Source organism: Oxyura jamaicensis, chromosome 19 (assembly GCF_011077185.1).
Source record: "Oxyura jamaicensis isolate SHBP4307 breed ruddy duck chromosome 19, BPBGC_Ojam_1.0, whole genome shotgun sequence".
NCBI classification, from domain to species: domain Eukaryota; kingdom Metazoa; phylum Chordata; class Aves; order Anseriformes; family Anatidae; genus Oxyura; species Oxyura jamaicensis.
Genome location: NC_048911.1, coordinates 8,607,691 through 8,633,163, shown reverse-complemented (window position 1 = coordinate 8,633,163; position 25,473 = coordinate 8,607,691). Strand labels below are relative to the sequence as shown.

Genomic DNA, 25,473 nt, shown 5'->3' with positions numbered 1-25,473 from the left:
ATTTATAAATTGTCAGAGCTAATTTCTATCTTATCTCTTCTCCATTTTTTTCTTCTTAATCACCTCGTGTGCTTTTTCAACTGTGATTTTACTCCTAATCACATTCACCACCAAGAAAAAAATCAACTTTGCACGACGCCCAGTCATTTGCATTACACCAGGCTGGGACTACGCCAGCCAAGAATAACATAGCCCATTGAATTATTTAAGCAGTTGTTTGCACTCAATTAGATTTTCGTGAAAGGTTAAGCAATAGACTGATTCACAGAAACCTCTTCATGTTTTGGGGAGGTACCTAACACAATACAAGGAGCTATTTAAAATTCATTCTTTTGAATGATTTAAGTTGATACAAAATACTAACTTATCTATTCACCCCCCCAAAAAAAAATCAATTAAACTTCAAGTTGAAAGAGAACGGTAAAATATCTGTGCCCAAAATATTTCATTTATGAAATAAAACCTACTTTTGGAATGGAATGTTAATTTCCCACTGTTAATGGGTAGCTGGAGAAAAATACCAGATGCGCATATAAATACACATGCACAGGTAACCTTTTCTTTATATGCTAAAAGTAAACTTACTTAATGCAGAATTGTAATGGACACAGGCCACAGAAAGGCGTTAATCTTGTCCAGGAAAGGCCATGTGCCCTTTCTACTGCACATTTCCCTGGCTACTTCTTATCATTGTGGGGCTACAAACAGCTATGCAGAGAAGTGTCATTTTTAACCAGACTTCATTTACAGACGACTGATCAATTTGTCTGATTTCCTTTCTCAAAGTGTCATGGAGGCTCTGTAATGAAATGCTCCGTAACTGCAGAATAGAAAATACTGAAAAAAAAAGTTAAGCAGTTTTTTTGACTGCTAACCCTTTCCATCTGTTACAGCAAAATGAGTGGTCCTCAACAGGAAACCTGTATCGCTACCGCAGGATCAGCTTTAAGAGATTTTTCACCGGGGTATCTCATTGTATCTTCACGACAGAAAACCAGTTTGAAGAATAAAACCTTGTAGGCATCTATGATTTTCAAGAACTTGTGTGGAAAATCCATTTTTTTAAGTTTAGAAGTACCATACTTCCTCAAGCACAACCTTATACAGGATTATAATAAAATACATTAAAGGAAAATATAATATAATTGATATATATAAATATAAAATATATTTTCCTTATATTAAAGGGAAAAAAAAAAAAAAAAAGAAAAACATTTAGGACCAAGACTTGTGTTGAGATATCTATATATGTCAGGAAACGTGGGGTAAAACCTTTGCTAGCCCACACAGGCTTGGCAGGCACACCGTGAGGCAGGGGGAAACAGATGAACGCTGCTGCGCAACTCAGCTACATAATTAAACTAAACCCTGAACATGGGGAAAAACTCTGTATTATGAACAAGATTCTGATCACCATGTGCACACTCCAGCACAATAAAAGGTGAATAATTCATAATCATTTTTGCAGGAAAAGTATGCATCACTCAACTTGGGGGGAACACAGGGGATTTCACTGGTATGATTTTTCTTCGGGGACAGTGACAAAGTGCCGCTCCCCAGCAGGAAACTGAAGCACTGAACTGTGCTCCATGTGCCATAAATCAACACTGCAGCCTACAGGATGTCTCTCTGGTACCAACATACCATCAATTTTTCAATAACCTCCCTAAATAATGGAATATGTGAACGGCGACAACAGTAATGAAAAATGAAATGTTTTGCACACCAAAGACTCTAGAATAACACGGTTAATACGTTGCTTCTACAGTTAAAGAAGCTTTTTAAAAAATATATTAAATATTTTTCCAAAAAATAGAAAAACCACACGACTTGTTTTACTACAAAACAACCTGGATAGCCTTTGAAGGCTTTGAGCTTTGTCCCAGCTGTTTCTAAACAATCCGATTCAAAACATTTTTGTTTTTTCCTGTGGTTTTAAAATTAGCCAAGACAACCCTTTGTGTGTTACAAGAGCTACTTGTACCTTCACCCTAGGCTATCGCTACGCTTTCCAATGAAAGAACAATCCTTCATGCAAAAAAGGCTCTCCAGAAAAATCTATTTATAAATAAAGAATTGTTTATATCCCGGTCTGAATAAAACATGGAATATTAACTGCTCATTAATAAGCTCAGCATCCTCTATTGCTGTCCTCTTCCTCACCAGTAAAAGACAAAGCTCAGCCATCTCTGACCTCTTTTTTTTCCCAGACTAAAGAGAAAGAAAAGACAAGGCTGTCTTAGTGGCACATCAGCAGCGAAGCACAGGGCCACGTGGGACCACTGGTTCAAAGAGACGCGTAGACCTAGGCGAGAGGCTGGCCACGTCTGCGAGTGCTCCTACAGGAACCCGAGGCAGTCAGGTGCCTGTCACCGGGAACTGACTCCAGCAGGGGGAGAGGAACAGGTTTTAGCTTTTAACCTACTGACATGAAAAGAAAAAACATTTACAGAGGCATTTTACACCTGTAGGTAGTTACTAAATAATTTTTATGATCCTATTCAAATCCAAATTATATTAAATAAATATTCTCTTGACTTTCCCCTTCATCATTTTTTCCCTCGTTATACAGCAAATCAGTGCATGCAAAAGAACCAAGAGAATTTCTCAGCAACAACCACGTACTGTATGCACAACACTCAGCTCGGAATTGGTAACTATGTAAAGACAAATTCTATCAGGGAACAACATCATTGATTCTTGGAGACATCTGAAACCTCTTCTTTGGAAGTAGGACCACGATCTCAGATCAAGGCAAAGAATGAAGCAAATGGTAAAATACAGAGAGAGAAAACTTTTTGCACCAATGGCAATAAGGAACAAATCTCAGAAACTGACTCTCCTTCATAAGCCATAAAACTGAAGTTTTATGTTTTGTGGAAGTTATGTTTGACAGCATTTAAAAAAGCATTAATGGACTGTGAAGTCAAAATGCAATGAATACTCTGGAACACACCATCTCACAAATCATTTTATCACAGAGAAACTTTCTTACCCAATTGGCAACTGTCATGATTTCCTAAGACAAGATTTTACGTTTCCCAAGGAAGTAGAATTTTTCTGCAGTTGAAACAGACCACGTACCCCCTTCAATGTGCTTCATATTCCAGTTCTCGTATATGCTGTCACATTGCTGATACAGAACCTGTTACCTAAATATACGTTCACAAGTTTATGTTATGTCATACATAGCCTTTTTCACACACAAAGTTGCACATCTTCCTCAACAGGCAGTGAACCTCTAAGAGCTGCGAAGGGGACCACGACTTGGCAGGCTGCACTGGTACAGAACAGTAGCGTGAAAGGAACCTGTGCAAGATGTACCTTCTATAAAATAATGATTATGTCTATTGTTCCTTATTAACTATTTTTTTCCAACATGATTTCTCTTCCTTCTATTAAAGGCTCCCAAGGAATAACGACGCTGAGTGTACTTGCTATTTAGTATTTGGACTCGGTCATTCACAAACTGAGCGCAGCCACTGCTTGACCGTGAAAATCCATTTCCAAGGCAGTTTCTACTTAATTGGTAGGAAAAATGTGGAAGCAGAAAGCGTCAATTACAACGGAAATTAGAGCACGTGTTAACTAGATACAACAACTCAGCTTGCAGCACTTCGACAATTCAGAACTCAGAAGTGAGAACAGTAATAGGTTTTTAGTTTATTTTCCTGATGCTGTATGCTCGGGGTATTTCAACTAACAGCGCAATAAAATATTAAAGTGCACCGCTCTCAGGGTGTGAAATTCACAAGGAAAGCACTCATCTAACAGTCCAGAATATTATCTTTTATACACGTAATAGCCCATAACCTGCCACAGACTGTCGCTATAGATTCTGTTTCATACCCTGTGCGGGTGCTACCACAAAGTACAGCTGCTCTATGCAAAAAGCAAGTGCCACAGAGCGCTTAATAACTGCAAGCCCCTTGCTAGTCACCGTACCAGCCCAGTAAGGCACAGAAAGTATATTTGTTCATTCTTCACAGAGGGTAAAATTCATGAAGATAAAGTGGGAAACCTCTCCTGAGCCAACAGCACCCGAGTGCCTATCTAGGATCTGGCCATACTGTTTAAGAAAGAAAACAAATCTTGTGCAACTACTCCAGTTGTCAGTCATCAGCCTGAAAGATATAAAATTATCATTGACCCATCCCAAAAGTTTTCTTGGCCTGCTTTGTAGCACAAGTGCATTGTCAAAAGCCCCCAGTAACCAAGCAATGAATACAAATAAATAAATAGGTAAATAAACCCACAATTTAGGAGGCTAAAAAATTCTAAGTGAAAACATAATAATAAAACAAGCACCAGCTTTGGGAGTATAGGAGCTATTTTACAGCACTTCAGTTAGTCCTCTGGAATGGAATTCAGCACCACTCTGGCTCTGTAACTTGGGGAAATGCTTCTGCTGCAGCCTCCCAGATTATACAAGAAATGATCTTGCCAGGGTGTGAACTGTCAGCTCCATCTTCAAATTTAGCTTGGCAAAGGAACTCGATTAAACTGATGACATGAAAAGAGGAGGCTTGCAACAGAACTGGAGGGTAAAGATTACATACCTGTTTATAGAATAATCATTGTAATTCTTTTCTATAAACTTCACTATTCCCTCTGCTACTGTTCTTTCCTATTTGAGGCAATGCTACCAGAAGCCTTCAGTGAAAAGAGTGTTGTGATGGAAGGGCTGAACTCCTCCATCATGCACAGCGATTTTTACATACGTCTCTTCGCTATGCCCAAGTCAATGGGAAAAACTGAAACTGTAGACTTCAGAAATTGCAGTAAGATTTACAGGAGCCATTGTAGTTCTCAGAAGACACCTCAGATAATGCACACCAAGCCTGAAAGCTGGCCTGTTGGATGAATGCAAGGGCCCCAATACTTAGACAGTTTATATTACAGACATTTAAAACTTTAAAGGATGGAAAAAATGTAGAATAAAACTGAAAGTAAAGATATTGTATATGATTAATGGGAGCAACAAAAACCATAAAAACATGAGGAAGCTGAGATAAAGATCAGAAAGAAACCCATGAGTGCAGAGTGAGAGTGAAAAACAAGCAACGAAAAAAACAGCGGTCAACAAGTAAAACAAAATTCCATCTCCGTTTATTAGGTACAAATGTTGAAATGCATAGTTTTTGAGTCATTAAAAAACAGCTATTTTAGACCACTTATTTACCCTGAGTTATGCCCCATCACACAGAAATCACTCTCCTAGATTTTCATCAGAGTAAGGCAAAAGACACAGCTTTAGAATCTGGCAATAAGCCTTTTTTTTTTTTTTTCAAATAATTTTTTTTTTGTTTTTTTGTTGTTGTTGTTGTTGTTGTTTTTAAAAAAAGGGTCACTTCAGTGTCATGAGACCTACCTCAGCAGCCTGCAGTCACTGAAAAAAAAACCTCCAGGGGGGCATCGCATAGAGCCCTCAGTGCCAGGACAGAGACACAGTGCGAGCTTCTCCCACATTGTTTAATTACTCTCCCATCATTTTGCTCTACTTCTGTTATTAGGTACTTTGAGATAGCAAGGATGACAGAACTCTATTCCCTGAAGTCTCTTCTTGGTTTTAGGGTTTCTTACATGCTGTAATAGCACCAGTGCAGCTGTTTGGCTCAAACAAATCAGGCTTCTGAAGTAAGAGAATGCCTTTCCCTTGAGAGTAGGAAGCAAATGCTGCGCAGAAAGTGAGTATCATTATTAATTTACAATTATTTCATAACTTACCTCTGATATGCCAGCCTGTTTAAGGCCTTTCTTTTCATCCCAGTGAATGTGATGCTGGATATTAGCTATAGTTATGACATCTAAAGCTACAGACACGCACTCTTTCCCATAATATTTTAAATTACATTCTGTAGTGTTAAAATTACGCAGAAAGTTAATGTTTATGCAACTTCAAAGAACAAAATTCTGCCATAAAACACACTGGGTGCAAACATTCCTACATCTTGCAAATATTTACAGGAGTAAATCTCTTCCTCAACATACTCCTACAGCTGTCAACAAGAACATCAAGGTGAATATTACTGTTGATCAAGCATTTCTCTCTGCATCCTACACCTAAACAAAACTAACAGAAAAACATGGGCAATCTTCTGGAGCCCACCGGTGGCACCAGATAATTCCTCACATCAGTCTTCTGCAAGCAGTGCGACCACACCACAGAGCAACCATCTGTGGTGCAAACAGTAATTTTCCCATTTAATTTCAAATTCACCTTTCAACCACACAAACCTAATGGCTTCCAATTTTTCCTCCATCCACGTTACAAGCAAAAAGACGCTGTGGAATGTTTATCTCTTATCTGGATATTGTCATTTTACTGTCTCAAACTTCTTAAAACAACCTTTTCGCTAGGGAGGAAATCAGTCAGCATCAGACCTAGTGGGGAAACCCTGCACTTGCTCAATGTCTATGGCTCTTACACAGTTCCAGATGTTCAGAACATTAATAATGCACTAACTCAAAACCTCTTTTTGAAACTTTAGAATGTGCAAATTGCATTAAAACCTCTTTGCCCTCATTAATGGTATTGTTACAATCCCAGTACTCTGGAAAATGTTTTTTGGCATTTGTTTAACTTTGTGATATTGCCATTTACTCATTTTAACAGCCAGTGCTCAAATCTTAATGCTTTTAATAGGCCTGGCTAAACAGACTACCATCTTTTGTAAATTTATTGAAGTAATTTATTAAATAAGTAAAAGTTGTCAGAAGGCAGCTTTTTTTTTTTTTTACTGATGGTAGGAAGAAATGGGTTTCTTATAATTTACTTACAAAACTGTGTTTCAGGTAAGTTTTAGAAATGAAAGTATTCTGTTCTTTTTTTGTTATGATCAATTCATTTTCTGCCACTCTGACAAACTACTTAAGTTTTTTTTCTACCAATCTCAAACAATTTCTAGTAAAAAAAAAAAAAAAGGGGGGGGGGGATTTGTCTTAGCCTAAGAAGAGCCAGACATTCAGAATTAATATTGAAACTGTATCCCTCCCTCAGCCTGTCATACAGGAGTGGCACATTTATGTCCAGGCCATGAGACCGTATAGTCAAGGACTTGTGCTCATATCCAACGCAGACACGCTGCGGTGCAATGGCAGAAAAGTGCAATATTAAGAGGTTAAATGCAGGTCCCTTCTGTTTATTCCAAGTAATTACCTCAACTGAAAACGAGGAGTCTCAGTCCGCTCAAAACCAGCAGTGGGGTTCCAGATAAATTCTGCATAAAATTCATTCACTTACATGGAAAAGTGAAAACTAAACATGGCAGAACTACTCTCTGATTACACCTATTACCTTGAAATTTGAAATAGTGGGATAAAAATTGGGAACTGGTTTGTGCTCCAGACTCAAAGAAATAAAAATCTCCCACCTTTTAGATTAGACATGACTTCAGAGGCTTGGATGTCTGGATTTTGACCCCAGACGTTCCAAACCAGCTCCTGGTAACCTACCATCAGCAGCAGTGCATATGGAAGTGTTCTGCTTCAAACTGAAACAGATTGCATTTGGGGTTCTAGAGCACCAAATGCAATTGAGATGAGAGGGGAAAAAAATAATAATCCAGATTTGTGTTAATCAGAACAGAAAACACATTTGCATAGCATTACTGTTCTTGATCATTCACATTTATTGCAGTTAAACTAAGAAAGCAGAACTGCATCAATGCCAAGCCCAAATTACTGAATGAACTTCATACCCTCTACAGAATAAGGGAAAAGAACAATCAACTTTAGATCAAATATAGCCCAAGGTGATGTTCTGCTGGGGCATAAAGCCAAAATACTGATAAAATACTATTTTCTTCTTAAGATCACTTGGTTTGCTTGATGCCATAAAAAGTGTCTATGAGTAATTCATAAAGCAACTATCAAAATTCAGGAAACTAACAAGTTCCAAGCCTCACTAGAGATCAAGTCATACAATTAAGAGATCTATTAAATTTTGATTAAATGGCTGAGTTACCAGAACACTGCTTAGTTCTTAAAATCTGAGATTTCTGTGACCTTGTTCAATGAACAATTACAGGATGTTTTTCTCCTGAATCTTCTTAGCCATCAACACAAGAATATGACATAGTGCCTACAAAACACACCTGAAATTTCAGGAAATATGAATTTGCAGAACAATCCGCATTGCCTGTCAGCTGACTGTACTGCAAACATTCATCCTTACAGTTAAGCCTCAAGTCCAACAGCATCTGCGATAAAGTGACTTAAAATGATTTTTGGTGGTTTTGTTTGCTTTTAATTATATCCTTAGCTACGAAAGCGCGAGCTCAATAATGGAGCAGTGCTTTCAATTAGTCCTGTAACTCTCGTTTCCTCCTTCTCTTTGCCTGTTCTGTTTTCCTTTTCTTCAACTCCAGCTCCCAATGAAGGACAGGTAAACAAAAAACGCAAAACCATCCCCAGTACAGGAGGTATGAGAGCCTTCTGTAGGATGTACTGACTAACTTTACTAGAAAGAAGTCAGTCAGGGAAAAAAAAATAGAGAGAAAAGTGCTCAGACACTACCTCTGAAAGGTGTGGGAGGAAGTACTAAGCAAATCTTTGATTCTCAAGCAAAGAATACTCACCTTTTCATCGGTAAAACTTAAGAACTAAGTCTTTCAAAGCCTTTTGAGCAAGTATCTTATTTTATCTTATTTTAAAAATTTTACTTCCAAATTATGACTCAACAATTAGCAGATACAAATTAACCAACAATGCCTTAAAAAAAAAAAGACAGGAAAAAAAAACACATTAACATTATTGTCCAAAGCTTATTTTGTAAAAGAGCTACTAAAGAAAGGTCAGTTAATTCATCATGATGGATTATCACTAAAATTTATAAGCATTAGCATTTTTCTCCTTGCTGGATACCTTGACTTTGATATGACACATATTGAATGAATCATCTAAGATGCAGGCACCAGGCAAGATATATCTTAATGCAGACAGGTCGGCGACATGAACCCTAATGGTCCTTATCTTAATCTTGTTTAAAAGCATCTTAGATTTCTGAGTAATCTTTTCACCTTCTGATATTCTCTTTTATAGAGTGTTTTTCCTGGAGTTGCTACTGATTTTCACATAAATGCATTTTTGTTGCACAGTATCAACAGCATGTTTTTAAGTATCCCTAAAAAGCAACCGGGATGATGGCTATTTAGTATATGTTAAGATAATGCTTTTTTATATATATAAAAAAAGAAGAGGTCAACATGACAGAAGTTTGATAATTACAAAAAATCGTGTTATTTGTAGACCATTCTGAAACATGGCATCACAGCTGTTTATAACAGAAAACTACGAAACATGGAGACGTATTATCTGATGCATTGTTTCCTGCTCATACTTTTTTCCTCCATTGCATTATTGATCTCAAATATTTGCTGTATATAATATTTTTTCATTTAAAAAAATAAAAAAGGGACAGGCAAATTATTATTTTTCTTAGGTAATAACAGTTCAGTGACATGGATGAGAAAGGAGTTGGTCTCATTTCATTTTTCAAGAAATTTGTTATTTTACTAACACTAGCATAGCTTTAGACTGTTCAACTGTTAACGAATAAAAAAATATCTGCCAATAAAATGTTTTTCATATGACTGGTGGAAAACTAAGTATTAATTTCTTACACAAAAAGCATACAACCATCATTGAAACGTGAAGCAATAACAAAGTTCTACTTTATATGCCACACATACATTTCATTACAGCTACGTCAGTGAATGGATGCTCAAAAGGTTGAGATTGGGCTTTGCATTGCCTGTCATCCTGCAAACATGCATGTTAGGCATCATGCCTACCCCAGAGAACTACCAATTAAAAGTAAAATGTGGTAATTGAGCACAAAAGTAAGGGAGATAAAGAAAGAAGAACACTGTTACATGGGCAAACAAAACACAACCAAACAAAAGGCAGTGGTGGTTTTCTTTCCAGTTTCTCTCAAGTGTTGGATGACAGTGGGAAGCTCTTAATTTTGATAGTTACAGGTCACTTGGCTGCTACAGAGCTAAGAAACTACACAGCATCTCTTTGCCTTGTAGCAGAAGTATGGATGATATATCAAAGATTTAAGGCTATTGTTTGTCAGAGCAAAATATAGACAAGTGACTGCTAACTCCTCCTGGCAGCTGACAACTTTTTCAAAGAAATCCAAAATCTCCCAGGTCACAATCTACCTGAAGAAACACTAACAGAAAAAAATGGAAGCCATTAATGGATGTTTTCTGCACACATTGGCACTGGAAGGACTACGTGACCAATACGCTAGCTCCTACAGCAACGTAATTTGGTGACATTTATAACGTTCACCTCTGATGTTCTATAAGAAGCATCCAGTTTTCTCATCTAGGTTAATGTGGTGACACTTGGAAATTTACTTGCCCTCCATTTATTTGCACACAGAAACTTTCAAGTATCTCTTCTTGTTGAGTGTAAGATTTTTTCTATTAAGCACTTCAGAAGTCTGAAACGGATCATTATATTTCTGGTCGAGTTGGTTTCACCAGCTCTAACACAAATACATCAGTCATCATTTTCACCTGATGCTGGTTGATTACTTTGGCATTGACAAAGCGAGCTGAAATTCTAGGCAAAATACAGAGGAAGAAACATTACTTATAAAATCCCCTTGACTTCTGGACTGGGGAGAAGTTGAGATGGTTTAGTTTGTTCTACATCTGCTGTAATTATATTTTATTTCTGACATTGTGTAATTGTGTTCTAACAGGACAAGCAGGGAGAGAACACTGCTCATCTCCTGGCTCTAGGCTCCCCAAACTGTTCATCATGACACACTGCATCATGACTGGGTTCTCCACTTCTGTTTCCTGCTGGAAGCGTTATACCTCCACCCTTTTTATTTCCAATGACTGAGGCCAGAAAGTGTTAATTTACAATTCTCGAAACAGAAAAGGAAATATAGGTATATTTCATTAAAATGAATTAAAGTCTATGAAATCCAAAGTGAATTGCATGACAGTGCAGTAAAATGTAATTTCTGTCTCTAGCACTCTTGTTATATGCAATCAAAGAAAGTAACATACAATTTACTACTTGAATTAAGTTAAAATGGGATTTGCAGAAAAATGAAGTTAACATTATTTACAAAGCAAATACTTAAGGATAATTAACAAAGATTTTCAGGCAAACAGGCCAAAATGTGCATGAAAGGGAAGTACTGAAACAGACAGAGCCATCTAAGAAGCAAGGCTTCTGTAGACATGCAGAGCAAAGAACATCATTGCTGAACCAGAAATTCTTAAAACTAAAATGGAATGTTGAACTGAAAAACACATCTGTAACTAATCAAACTGCAATCCAGGGTACAAGCCTAAATTCTAACTCCATCAGTTCAACTTGATAGAAAAGAGATACACTGATGGCACTCCAAATTCAGAGCATTGCACTTAAGTTCTAAGACACTTAAGACTTTTTTTCCCCATTTATTCAGAAGTAGAAAGTGCAATTCATAAAACAATCCGATACCTTCAAAAATTTGCTTAACCTGTAATAGTTCATTCAGTGAGGTACCCGACCAGCTATGTTATTGCCATCTTGATAGACTTGAACCATTTCTTTAAAAGGTGCAGTTTTTGATGAGATCTAGCAACCTCCCCGTGAAAGTCTCTGAAAAGCAGTTTTGAAATGCAAACGTGCAGATAAGCAATATTCCGTAGGATGATGAAAGAAAAATGCCTTGTTTTCCCTGCACTAATATGCTTATGTTTACATTATTCTGTATTTTCAACATATTAATCTCTCAGTCTTAAAGGCAACCCAATCCAGAATAAAAGAAGAAGTGGAATGAAAAAGGGCATCCATAGAAAGATATTGGCAATGTGATTTTAAAATATCATCCTTCAATTGTCTGCAATTTATATTTATCAATACTTTCACTGGGTTCATGGAAGTGTTCCCACAAAGAAAAAACACTCAACGTGTTTAGCTAGGTGACCTTTCAGTGAAGCATAAGGGCAGTGAGGGGGGGAAGGGTACCAGAGCTGTCCAGCAATCTCTTTCCTTCTTTATTAAATGTCATTACGAAGTCTCTCCATACTTTCAATTCAGATTACTATTCTCATAAAAACTTTCAGAGGTGTTTGTCAGGTTTGTATACAATAAGATCAACTATCACGTACTGCTTAACGTTAAACACTTTAGTAAAAAATAGTAACGATAGTGAAAACTGACATATGCCCTCAAATTCCTTAATAAAATAAATTGAATGCAAAATGTATTTACAGATTGCTAACATTGTGTATAAGTGCATAGTTTTGTGAGCTAAGTTAAATAAATTTATAGTCAGTAATCTGCTTTTTTCACTGATTGCACATTACCTGGTCTAATGTGGTCACCTAATGGTTACTGTCAGTAACTGCACTGATGACTGCAATGCTTTAAAGACACCCAGAGAAGGAAAAAAACTCCTTGCTTTGCAGAAAAAAATGCAGATCAGTCTGGCTTTAAAAAAAAATAATAAAAAAATAGTACTCCTTTTATATTAACTGAGATACAAATACTGTTGAAAACAAGTATGAGCCTGCTTTTTCACGAAAACAAATTTGCAAGCCAGCCAACGAGACTGAAGAAATTACAATATAATTGTTATTACAATATATATATTCTATAAACATTCATAGATATTGATGCTTAAAGAAAAAAAAAAAAAAAAAAAACACTTTTTTTTCAAGTAGAGTGTATGTTTATTAAGGGGAAAATATGAAGTAAAATTTCCTTACCTTATAGGATGGCAAAAAACACAAAATTCCTTGGCCAACTGTTTGACACACTGCAAGCAGAAGTGCTCCCACCTCATCTTGGAACTCAAAGGTCTCTGCATGTTGGAATGTGGCGCACAGCTTCCGACCATTTGGGCCTGCTCCAATGGTACCAACCCAAACCTGGCGTATTTCAAATTTAATAAGTTAATACTAAACTGACACTGACAGTAACTGTATGAAATTACATTATGTTAAATAATGAAACTTCAAATGTGAAGAAAAATATTGAGATTATTTCTCAGCAAATGAGCTTGAGTACTTAAAAACAGAAGCGAGAGTGCAATAACTGAGATGAGATGGTTATTACCAAAACAGCATAGCTTCAGATTTTCCCACAGAGGGGATGTCTAAGTATTGCTCTCTTTTTCATTTGAAAACTTACAATTGCATTAATCTACATAACAGTCTGTTCTATACATTTCCTTCCTACTTACAGACGGAGTCTGCCACCATTTTTATTTGCAAGTTACTGTTCATTTCACAACAGGCAGCATTACACCTCAGGAGAGTTTACCTGTGAGTTCCGAATAACATGATTTGCCTCCAGCTGAATAGAAAACTTCACACCAAGTTCTGAAGAAAATGAATCCATCGGAGAGAGCGTACCAGATGTCAGAACAATTGTTCTGACATCATTTAAGTCTGAAAAAGCCTAAGTTAGAGAGAGAAAAGAAGGAATTCAGAGAATGGATGTGTAATCACTTTAAGATCTTAGATGTATTTGCTATCATATACATATAAAATCACTTAAGCTCTTCTACTTCCCACCCAGCTTACCACAGCGGGATTCAAGCACCAAAAATTAAGCACATGGACTACAGTTTTATGACGCGCTTTTCTTTTCTGTTTGGTATTTGTAAAGAAGGCACTGGAATCTGAAACATCAGGCTGGTTTTCATTCATCCAAGTATACGTTTGTTGTAGAGCAACTCTGTAGTCCTCCGCATACCTATACAGAGATAGATAAATATTAATTAACTACAATTAAACAAACTGTAAGCATTAAGCTCATAAAAATCAAATAAAGCATTGCTACAAGGCATTTATGATTAAAGCTTATAAAATAATCTCATATACTATATTGTCTAAAAAAAAAAGCTGTGGACTGTGCAGTCTATAAAACATTCACTAGAAGTAGGTAACTCTGCTCTAGGTTTAAAATTTCAGCAGTTGCCAGTTTCCCTTTTAGATAAATAATGAAGCTTCACAATGATTAAAACTTTTAAAATAAGTTTTAAATCAGGAAGCTTTACTAACTGCTGACATTAGTATCCAACAGTCAAATGATACTTAACTTGGCAATGCATCAAGAAAATTTACCTCTAACCCTCAAATAAATTTCTTCAACATTTGAATTCATTCATGAATGAAAAAACACATTTTGATAGTATTTAAATTAATTCTCAATAAATTCTTCCCAAATAAGTAGCTTTTCCAAAGCTTTCTGAAATGTTGATTTTGCTCAGAAGCTGGACGCTATAGCAAAATGTTGCTCAAATGAAATGGGCGATTTGGTAAGCTGAACTGAACACCACCACACTGTTCAGGTTATGTATTTGCACTGACCTGCTATTATCTTTAAAAAGACAGAAAAGAACCATGAATAACCCTTTTAGCACAATCTGTGTGGCAGGGCTCACAATCGGTATCTCAATAAGCTCCTCTCTACCAAACATAGATATTTTTTCTTCTTTTTCCAAGATAGCAGAAAGGTGTTTCTATAAGAGGCAAAACAAATTCCATATTAACATTCTCAGTTATCTTCTCAAAAGCAAAGCTAACACAGATACAAGACAACTAGCACACTGCTTTAAAAGTTTACGTAAGCCACCTATAAAGTCAGACTGAAGACAGAATTGAAAAGGAAAACTAACAATTCTTTTAACATATTTGGCTTACGCAAAAAAGGACAGATGAGGTTGAAAATACTCTAAGTACATTTCAACAGTCAATAAAAACGTAGATGGATAGTACAGACAAAGCTATCACTGACTAACCAGTTCGATTTCAATAATTGTATATGATCAGTTTTATTCTTTAAAAGGCAGATTCTCCACAAGTTCCCGTAGCTTAAATGGATTACTCCTGGTTTTCATCATGTATAATTTTTAGACAGCTTTTCAAAATTGCAGTAAAGTAACAGATGTGTTAACATTTAGTTTATGGGTACTTTAAGATGTTTAACATGTCTGGTACTGATTTATAGAGCTTACAGCATTACCTGTAAAATGGGAAAAGTAATACTGGTTATTCCCATTTTGTGCAAAATGTTCAGCATTTCTTTTCCACTCCAAACCTTGCAGGAAGTTTCATACCCTCTTTCTACAAGTTGGCTAGAGCTCTCCTTTAACCAGCTGTGAAAGAGAGAAATCAGAAATAATTTTAGCATAAACTTAGAGATACATTCCAAGTACAAAACGAACTGAACCTCGAAAAATAGCACCACACTTCTGAGATGAAGGTGATAAAAGCTGCATCTAAGTAGCTGAATCCTGCTCTTCCTTACGCCAGTTTTTCCACTGTTGAAACGATGCCTATGGAAGCTGCTCTTGAGGCAGCTCAATGAAGTGAGAGGAAAACTTGTTCCCATATATTTGTATTTTATCATCATGTAATATCTTTATAATAAGGAAGAAGGATTAGAATATAATCTCTACTTATGATATAAGATGGCAGGCTCATTTAAGAAAGATTTCTGCTGTGCTTTTAAAACCACTCATTACTCTGTTTGTCATCCTCTCAATTGCAGACTTCCCTGTTAAACAAATCTTGAGGCACGAAATGACTCCTTTTAATATCTATACACGGTAAGGGAGGGTTGGACAATACAAATAGCCTATTTTAACCTAGCTACAGATATTCATAATTCTGCTACAACTTGAAAACTAAGCAGAATTATAACCATACTGACAATGCAGTAGGTGATAGGACTTCTAAAAGCAGGATGTAAACATGCAGATCATCTAATCTGCAGCACAGCTACGATTTTATCTACCTAAGTATGTCTCCAGAATTACAAGATGTTTCCCTCTGTCTACAAAAGCAGGCAGGCTCCCTCTTTCTCAGGAAATGCCGAAGCTGTCTGTTTCATCAACCAGCAGGAGGCATCAGAAAGACAGCTGTCATTTCTACAATAGTTCAAAATATGTATCTGCAAAATCAGTTACTCGTTATCAAATAAAGCAACAAGGCTTAGTAACTGTTTCAGTTCCAGATCTCCTGCCCTGTCGCTGTAAATCATTTGCACAACAGAACAATTAAAAAAACCTTCCCTTCTGCTGGGTTCGCAAACAAAAATCCATAAATACTACCATGCCAATCACTTCTTTCCTAATTTGCTTTATCTTGTTAAGGAATGATGATCGCTAACACAGGCAGAAGTTCACCAGTGTAGTATTCCAATGTAGTATTCGGCCCCAATTCCTCAAATGTAAAATCAAAAAGACCTGGAACTACAGTTAGGAAAAGGCGAGCATGAAAGAAATGAATAAATGGGTAAAACATTCCAGGAAATGTAAAACTTCTGTTTTCCTGGTCTGTACTTTAAACACCATCACATACTTTTAAAATGGTTCTGCTATAAACACAAACTTGATACAATCACTTTCCTAACCTAATAGTGAAGCATTGCAAAAAAAGGCAAATTCTAGAATAAACCCCATCCAATTAAATCTAATGTTAAATCGCTTACTTGGAATACCTGATAATCTATTTAGAACAAGAATTTGTTTTAGGGTAAAGCAGTAAATAAATAAAATTAGCTTCATTTCAAGATATCTACAATTTTGAAGTAAAAATCAGCGTATGCAGTATTTTCAGGAAAAGATTCAGTAAATGCTACAAACGCCTTCAGTTCAAGAAAGTATATTTGGCCCTTCGCTGCCTACCAGCAAATCCCAGTGTTTGTTCAATGGAATAACCATCCCATCTAAATTGTCCTTGTAAATCTGCAGCTCGTCATAAAAGCCCACCAGTATACCTCTACTGGTACATCTTCAACCTCCTCAGAAAGGTCAAGCACTTCAGTGGCACTAAGCCCACGCTTAAGTGCTTTCTGGAATGGGGACCCGGGACCTTTATAACTGAAATAAGGTTTTTCTAATTGCCCACGCATTTGGCAAAGCCATGTCACTTTCTGCAACAGCATGTTACCTATTACTGGCAATTTACACCCAGTCTTCTGCTTTCCAACTGCTTTACATACTGCTGGCAGATTTGCCAAGACAATCAACCTTAGTTTTTCTGATAAGGTTAAAAAGCTTGAGGCAATTAAATCTCCAGCTATGCTATTCTCATCTTTCAGGAACTTTGAATATTTGAAATATCGAAAGTAGGATTATTAACTGCAAAAAAGAAAAACAAAAATCATTTCTCTGACACAAACATTAACTCTCAGGCTATAGAAAGGACAGGAAAAATGACAAACTACTTGTTGTAGCGCACTGCAAGGTGTATTCCACCAACTGCCAATGCAACAAAACAATGATTTGACATGCACTGAATCAGAGTTAACTTCAAAGCCACTGGTACCATTATTCACTTTTATTCTACTTTGTCATTCCAGGTTTCATTAGTTGTGCATTTCTAAACTCTTTCAGTCCCTGAATCCCTCAAATGAAAGGTTCAAAAATTAAGGACTAGAGAGCTGAATTTCAAATTCTCCACCGGTGACAGAACCTTCTGGCATTGTTTCAACTTAGTCATGTTCCTACTCCATGCAAGATACGCCCTTGTGCCCTCTTTCATTTTTTTCTTCCAAAGCTTCTGCATTCAGTCCATTTGCTTCTGTTCTCCTTCCACCCCCTCTCATGATTTGCAGCTTCTGCTGAGATCCTCCCCTTCCAACTCTACTTCTACACTTTCTGGGTTTTAACTGTGTTTTTTTTGTTTGGTTGGTTTTGTTTTGTTTCTTTTAGTATGTTTTCCTTTGTGGGAAGACGGGCAAAAAGCAGAGAAGGGGAGAACATTTTTAATTTTTTCAGCTTCTATCTGCCTTACCGATCAACTCATGATTCTACCAGCGCTCTCTCAATCACCAATGTTTCTCTATTCACTGAGCTCCGTGACACTTGTGTTCCTACAAGGCAGGTGCTGAGAAATTCAGCTTATCTTTGGTTTCAATATCAGTACAAAAGCTAATCATTAAAGCCGTATTCTGCTGACATAGTCCAGGGAGAAAGAATGATCAGTAGCACTGCGCAGACAATTCATGCCTCAGAACAATCAGAAACTAAGGAGGACAGTGTATGCATGTGCAAAGAGTTTGTTACCTGAACGCTCTGACAAGTTTAACGAGTCTCTGCTGCGCATTTGTACGTACAGCAGTTTGTCAGAGCTTTAACTCTCTGCTCGAGTTTGAGCTAAGTCTTATGAGAAAAATAAAGGGCATGGTTGATAAATTCACTTTCAAAAATGACAAATCTGATCCAAAACATAGATGCACAAGGATTATTACTAAAGCAGATTTAGGAACTTACTCAATTTTAAGCATGGACAAAATAGATAAAAGACCCAGAACAAATTTCAAGAAACAAAGTTTCAGCACTGTGTAAGTACTCAAATACAGCAAAGATAGGAGCAACTTAAAACCCCATTATAATGGAAGTGGTTGACATTTTCAGTCATTAAGTGTCACTACCTATGCTCTCTGTAACGAAGTTGGCAGTCTTTTACTGGCCCAATAAATGACTCCTACTTCAGCTATACATGACAACAGTGTTCTGGTAGAAGTTTCCTCTACCTTTAGCACGGAAAATCTTGAGGGAAAAAGGTGTCTCTAACGCTACTTTAAACACATGCATCAAAACACTTCCCGTCAAAGGTTCCCAAAGCATTTCATAAATGTGCACTAATTAATGCTTTGAGAAAGCAATGCTATTACTACTCATCAAATAAGCAAACAGAAGCATTTAAAAGACAACTGATTCATCTCAGATAAAATTTTCATACTGAACGTCATAGACTAGGACAGTAAGCCCCACATATACCAGTATGTTCAAGAGTACAGCACATTTTAAAACAGAATTTCAATGCTTCCCCTTGAGTAAGGAGGATTTAAAACAAAAAGAAATCCTCTGTACTCCTCGAATGAACAAAAATCAGGTGACTGCACAGTCAGAAGCCTACTTCTATTGCATTTTATTTGATGCAACACAGTAACCAGCAAATTGCATTAGCAAAAGGAGTCTAAATGATATTTTTTAAAAATACTGACATAATGCAATTAAGAAGAGTTGCCTTACTTTGTCAAAGAGTAGCACACAGCCCGTAGATGCTCATGATCCTTCTGCCTAATGTTGTTATTGACCATGGAATCTAGCTCTTCTCGAGCAGCTCTGAGTTGACTTTCTGTAACGCTGAAACTTACTGACTCCCGAGCACAGTCCTCAATATTGTGGGCTTCATCTAAAATGACTACTTGGCCTTTTAGGTTAATTTCCATCTAAAAAATAAAATGATTATCTAGTAAAACAGAGTAAAATACTGTAATGAGAAACAGCAGCTAACTGGATCCTGTTTAAAAAAAAAAAAACATTCTACATCATGGTGCGTGCAACAGAAAGTTTTCAGCTTTCTGATCCAGTTTCTGTAGCCTAGAAAAAAACGGGAGAAAAAAGAACTTAGCTCAGCCTGATTGAATATAATCTGGACATACTACAATCCATAAACCTAACAACAAAATAAACCCAAGCGTTTATTTTCCACTGATTAAAAAAAAACATACGATTAAAAAAAAACCTACAATTTAAGAACAGGGGAAGCATTACTTGGAATACAGAAACATCCATTTAAGCAAAATAAAAGAAAAAATTATTTAACCCAAGAGTTATTTATACATTATATTTGGATATAAACAGGACTTCAGTTGACCATGGTCAGTGAACCTAATATTTTGGTGGATTTTGTTTGTTTTGGTGTCGTTGTTTAAACTTCACAATAACTTGAGTTACTGCAATCTCCGTCTTACAAATATACTTACACTCTCCCGTATCTGTGGGTCTAGGAGATAATTATAAGGACAAAATACAATATCTGCTCCCACCATGAGCTCTCTCGCTGCAAAATATGCACAGGCACGAAGCTTCTTTCCCAGGCTGACTAGATCCTCAATGTCCCAAGCTTGGTACAAGTTATGTGCAGACTGTAGGGCATGGTGTTCACTGAGTTTATGAACAGCATGATAGTAAGGACAGGACTTGCCCTGAAAGCACATGAGCACAGACAGAAAAAACAAATAAGCTTAAAACCTTCAAAGTCATTATCTGCATTTGACTTTATTTACCGGAACATTTTTAACAGCTACTTTATATGATGGGCAATAATGAAAAACATACCACGAAGAGATTAATATGGATGGATCAGCTGTGGTTAATTCAATAAAGAAAGGGTTCTTAACATTTCTATATATGATACAGGAAACTAAAGCCCTAGAAAAATAAAGATTACTGGACAACAATTTTATCCCACACACTGTATAGAGCATTACCAAAGTTTACTTTTGTTGTTTGTGTGTGTGAACTGCAAAGGCACCTGTCCTGAATGTGTAATTTCATCATTTTTAAGGGAAAATATTTTGAGTAAAACAAAATTTTGTTGAAGTTACAGCTAAACTTACAAGTATAATCAACTATATTATTCCTGTCACATAGTTTTCGGTATTGATACTGTGTATCACCATTTTCTAAAAATTGATATGTAATTTAAACCAAGTTACCAGATGCATTTAACCAACATAGCTTAAAGAAATCAAAACTGTAAATTATCTCAACTGTTTCACTACCTTTCACTTAATGTGTTTAAGCAAATGGTCATTTTCTGAAACAAAATTACTCACATGTTTTCCTTCCAGTAATTCTACACACAGTTCATTCCTGTTAGTACTACTACTCGATACCACTGGATGAATACAGGTATGATCCCGGCTAGAAAGAATTGTCATAGGGACACTGGAATATGCTGTTCTCTTCAACTCTCTGGTAATCTGGGATATTTGTTTGTGTGTTCGTGTTCCAAAAAATATCTTGGGAATGAACGACTGATCTCCTTTGTCTTTCTTCTTTGTGTTACTAGCATCTTTATGAGCTTCTTTTCCAGAAGAACAGGAACACTCAGTGCAAGAGCTGACAGACTGTAACCCAAAACAAAACAAAACAAAAAAGATTAACAAAATCCCACTGCAAGATGAACATGCCAAATCTGTTTATAGTCTGTTTAGAAAATGCCCTCTGGGATAGTTCAAGATATCCTGGTAAATCACCTGGTCGGCCTATCAAACTGCAAAAAGTTAAGATTTTCAGGCATGAGAGGATGTGATGTGCATGCATTAACATTTCTTAAAAGACATTCTGCAATTGCTAGGTACAACCTTATCACAACCTAATTGCAGAAAGAATTGCTACTGGAGTATTTACACAGGTAACACACGTGAATAAAGCAAAGGAACTTCTCACCTTTAAACCTGGGCATAAGGACACTTCTGTTACAAAACGAGAAGCGTTCAGAACCTTAAAAGAAGAAAACCTTGGGACTAGACCCCCAAATTAAAATACTGAGAACATTTTTCAGTACAGTAAGAGAAATCTAGACAGTTTAATGAAATCTGTTTGCAGATAAAACAGGCTACCTCACATGTACTCCATTAGAAACATATTTGACATGCTATTATGTCTAGTAACTACAATAATAAAAGACAGAATAGGGGATAGTTCTAAGCAGAAATTAATCCTGTAAAATATTTGTTAAACGTTTTTTTTCTTCCTGAGAAGCACCATCTTTTTAATGTCTTTTATAATATAAAACACCTGAACAACTGTCACAAAACTGTAATAATTAGCATGAAAAGACGCATGGCAAACAAGTAACTCATGAGTAACCATGTCTACACACATCCCCTATAAAGATAACGAACTCCTCTAGTATAAAAGGATTTGTATTTGGTTTTCAGTTTGATAGTGCAAGTAACAACATGTAGCTGCCAGCTCAGATATTCCTCCCTCCCCTTTTAATTGTAATCAGTAAGATTACCCATTATAAACAAATGCTAAATCATGCTGCGTGTTACACCACAGTTCTGGGGATCGAGCTGTCTTTTAGCCTCCGCTCGGAGGAAAAGCAAGTTCGCATTACCCTCGGTCCCACTCAGCCTTGTCCCCCATTAAATATTACAATACATGATAGAAGGCATGTAAACGTAACTCTCCTGGAGCTGTCACTCACTGGGATAAAAGGTTCACTGATGTGCCAAATAAACAGGCCCTCAAAGCAGATAAAGTTACACCCATGCTGGAATTGTTACATGCCCCTCTCAGGTTGCCAGTAACTGCAGATTTCATTACGGTGTGCTGCCACATTAAATGGCCGGTTCCAAATATCCTGCCTCCTATATTGAATAATTACTTATTCACTGAAAGGATAAAAAGAAGAGTTATGAATGGGGCTCTTGTCAGCAGCGAAGCAGGAAACAGCTGACATATGGTATATGTTACATATGTGGCAATACTCAACTGAGTTTGTACTCGCACAGAAAACTGTGATGCAAATTGTACCTCGATATATTTCTAGCAACGATATTCTATTTGTCTCTTTGAAATAACGACCTTCACATCACCGTGCTACCACGTAATGCCTCAGAAGCAGTTTAGTTACTCCGTAGGGCCTTTAGGAATGCACGTAGCTTTTCATCCGAATTCGAGTCAGGTTGTGTTTTCTGAGGTAAAACGGATTCGCAGAGCTCAAAGATGACACCACAGCGCTAGGATTTCACTGCTAACGCTACGCCCCACAGGGAGTTGACCAAATAGAAGTAATAAAACATTAAGAGCAGTCAGGCAGCTATTTTGCAGTTGTTCTAACTCATGTGAACGTATACGCACGTTTTCCTTCTCTATGTGAACTGCATAGACACGAACAGAAACCTCTTCTGTGATGGGTTGAAAAATATACACACTTCTCATAAGACTTAAGAGTGTAATTTAAAAGCCTTACACATAAGAACAGTATTCAACAGGTGGCCTTAAAAGATTTTGTTATAAGGTTAGAAATGGATATAATATTGGCTTTAAGAAGCACTGCAGCCACTATTCCAGTTTTAAAATGGTACCATCTACTTTGAAAAAGTTTTTAAAAAATCAACATTAAGAAAGTTATAAACTTGGCCTGATTTTTATAGTAACCATTAAAAGAGTAACACTGCCAGCAGTAGCCATAACGTTTCTGAAAGCCACAGATGCCATCAGCCCTAAACAAATAAATAAAAACCTTCTTAGAACGTCCTTTGTAACAAAGGGAAACTTTAACAAAACGGTAAAAACAGTTCAGTTCACGTTATTTGCATTATTACACTTGAATTCCTTGTTGTCCTGTAGAAAATGGTTTGGCCATCTTCAAATTTTATGGAAAACAAGCTATTGTAGTTCAGTATTTCTGTAAGACAATTTACTATCAATATCACACAGCAAAAACCAACACCGGGGTGTTACCCTGCCACTGCTACGGAAAGTAGAGCACATAGCTTCTGACCGAACAAAGGGACAGGGCTGATGTGGAAGTCCCTAAAGAAACGTCACCTCAAAGTACAAACCCGCAGACCCGTAGCGCAGATACTGCCTAAACCATACCCAACTTAGATAAGTTTTCAATTTATTTACGAAACAACCTATAGGTGGGGGAGGGAGTTGAGTATAAATGGTTAATATTAAGACAACAGAAAACTATTTCACAATATCCTCTGGCTTCAGACCTGTTTGAATCTAGGACAGAGACTTTCATTTATTTATTTATTTTTGGTGAGGGAAAAAAAAATATGTTCTTCTACTTTCCTTAGTATTTCATCAGACATCCAGTAACAGATGTTAGAGATCAGATACCAGACTATATGGACCTCGGGCTAATCCAGCTTGTTTTTACTTCTGTCAGCAGGCAGATAAAGCAGCCTATCACATCAATATTTATATGGCAAAAACTTAGAAGTCAGATTAATAAAAGAATAAATCAAGTCCACAGACCTGTCCTACGTGTAAATTAGAGCTAAACAAACACCGAGGCTGTGATCTTTGAAACACAAAGAGATAAGAGGAACTCTTCATATCTCCATCTACATTTCCTGGTTACAAAGCCATCTGAATGATACCGCAGTGAATACTTCTTGTGTGAAATATCACGCAAGCACAATCTAGTCAGATATCAGCAGTGACATTACCTGAGCTTTTCAACTATGCCTTTATATGCTCTCAGAAAGCACAGTATTCTGCTGCTGCTGCAGCCTCTTGATTAAAGTACACAAAGCAGCTGTTTATCCTCTCGCAGTAACCAGCAGGTGAACCCAGTTCAATATTTATCACAGCCTTTCACAGATCACTGCTAACCAAGCAAACGTTTTAATTAAGCTGGAACTTGCTTCAAAGAGCTCATTCAAAACGTCAGTCAGCAGGTAAAGGATCAGATACGGTGTCAGGTGAGAGCGTGTAATACAAATCCACAACTTTCTTCATCCCATCGTGGTAAATTAGCCTATTCTGGAGTCCAGACCCTGATTGTAACAGGCTGCCAGTCCCCTGGAATGTGTAACAGAAGTCACTCGAGTTCTTTTGTGGAGGTTGTAAGCAATATGTTAAACTGCAATAGGCTAGCACATTAAGACAGATTCTTTTCACAGCTGTTTTCTGATACCCCAAGTGTTTGTTACACTACTCTCCATTTACTGTTTACTTTTTTTTTTTTTAAATGAAGTATAAATGGGGATTCCTTAGCCCAGCTGCCCCAGTTTCTCAGACCATATGCTTTCACAGGAGTAACAGAGTACCATAAGGCTATAATTTCTCATCTTAAGTTCCTACTAGAACTGCCCTCTCTCACAAGAACTAACAGCTAGAGGGCAGAAATGGATCCCCAGCCCCTGGGCTGAGAGCAGGCAGTCACCCTGGGAGAAGGGAAGGCCCTACACCTGCAGGTGCTGTTCTGACACACCAGCACCGAGCAGCCCCTCTCCTGCCTGGCAGGCGCCCACCCGCTCCCTCTCCAAGGGGCTCCGCATGAAGGAACGCCTGACAAGGAGCTACCTCTGCCCTGAGTGCAGGGCTGGCTGCAATAACACAAGTTATACGACAAATAAGGTTCTACTTTTTACAATTGTTTCATGACATCAGGCAAGTTCTCAGTCTGCTAAAGTAAAAGTTCATCCTAGGAAAACAATACCTTACCCTTTCACTCTTAAATATATCTTATTAAAGAAATTATCACTGCTTTTATTCTTAAAGAAAAAAAAAAAACTTTAAAAGAAATAAACACATATTTCTTCTTCACTTACATCTTACTTTCTAAACAAGTAGTAAACAGTGTAGAATTTAAATTCTGAGTAGCATACTGTGTTGCCTATTTGCAAAATCAGACCCAGGGAGAGCGTGTTATAATGCACTGGCTTACAGCTCAACCACTGTTACAAAAAATGAAGAGTTTCCCTAAAAATAATAAAACGCCAAATAATAGTCTGATTTTTAACAGCACTAGAAGTTTTCCGTTTTCTTCACTACATGAAGATTCTAGAACTTGTAAATCGAGTTTTTCAGATGCACACAAAGTACCCAAAGCAAATCTCACAATGAAATAAGAAAAGTCTTCTCATTTGAAAATCAACAGCACACTCTGCTGGCCTTTGTGTTTCAAAGTACCAGCTGACATTCATATTCTACTCAAAAATCTGTGG

General features: G+C 37.0%; 1 protein-coding gene across 5 annotated transcripts in view; it reads right to left on the bottom strand.

Moving 5' to 3' along the window:
* Window positions 1-25,473, bottom strand: part of BRIP1 (BRCA1 interacting protein C-terminal helicase 1) — a 57,101-nt gene that overhangs the window by 26,181 nt on the left and 5,447 nt on the right. For 4 of the 5 annotated variants that reach the window (XM_035343266.1, XM_035343269.1, XM_035343268.1 and 1 more), the window contains exons 7-14: window positions 20,608-20,901; window positions 19,753-19,974; window positions 19,016-19,215; window positions 14,995-15,127; window positions 14,340-14,491; window positions 13,551-13,722; window positions 13,288-13,425; window positions 12,732-12,893 (exon numbers count right to left, since the gene is read on the bottom strand). In XM_035343266.1, coding sequence (XP_035199157.1) covers window positions 12,732-12,893; window positions 13,288-13,425; window positions 13,551-13,722; window positions 14,340-14,491; window positions 14,995-15,127; window positions 19,016-19,215; window positions 19,753-19,974; window positions 20,608-20,901 — 1,473 coding nt within the window. Of the gene's footprint in view, window positions 1-12,731; window positions 12,894-13,287; window positions 13,426-13,550; window positions 13,723-14,339; window positions 14,492-14,994; window positions 15,128-19,015; window positions 19,216-19,752; window positions 19,975-20,607; window positions 20,902-23,776; window positions 23,947-25,473 lie in introns of those variants that run through there. The other variant, XM_035343271.1, reaches the window with a different exon arrangement.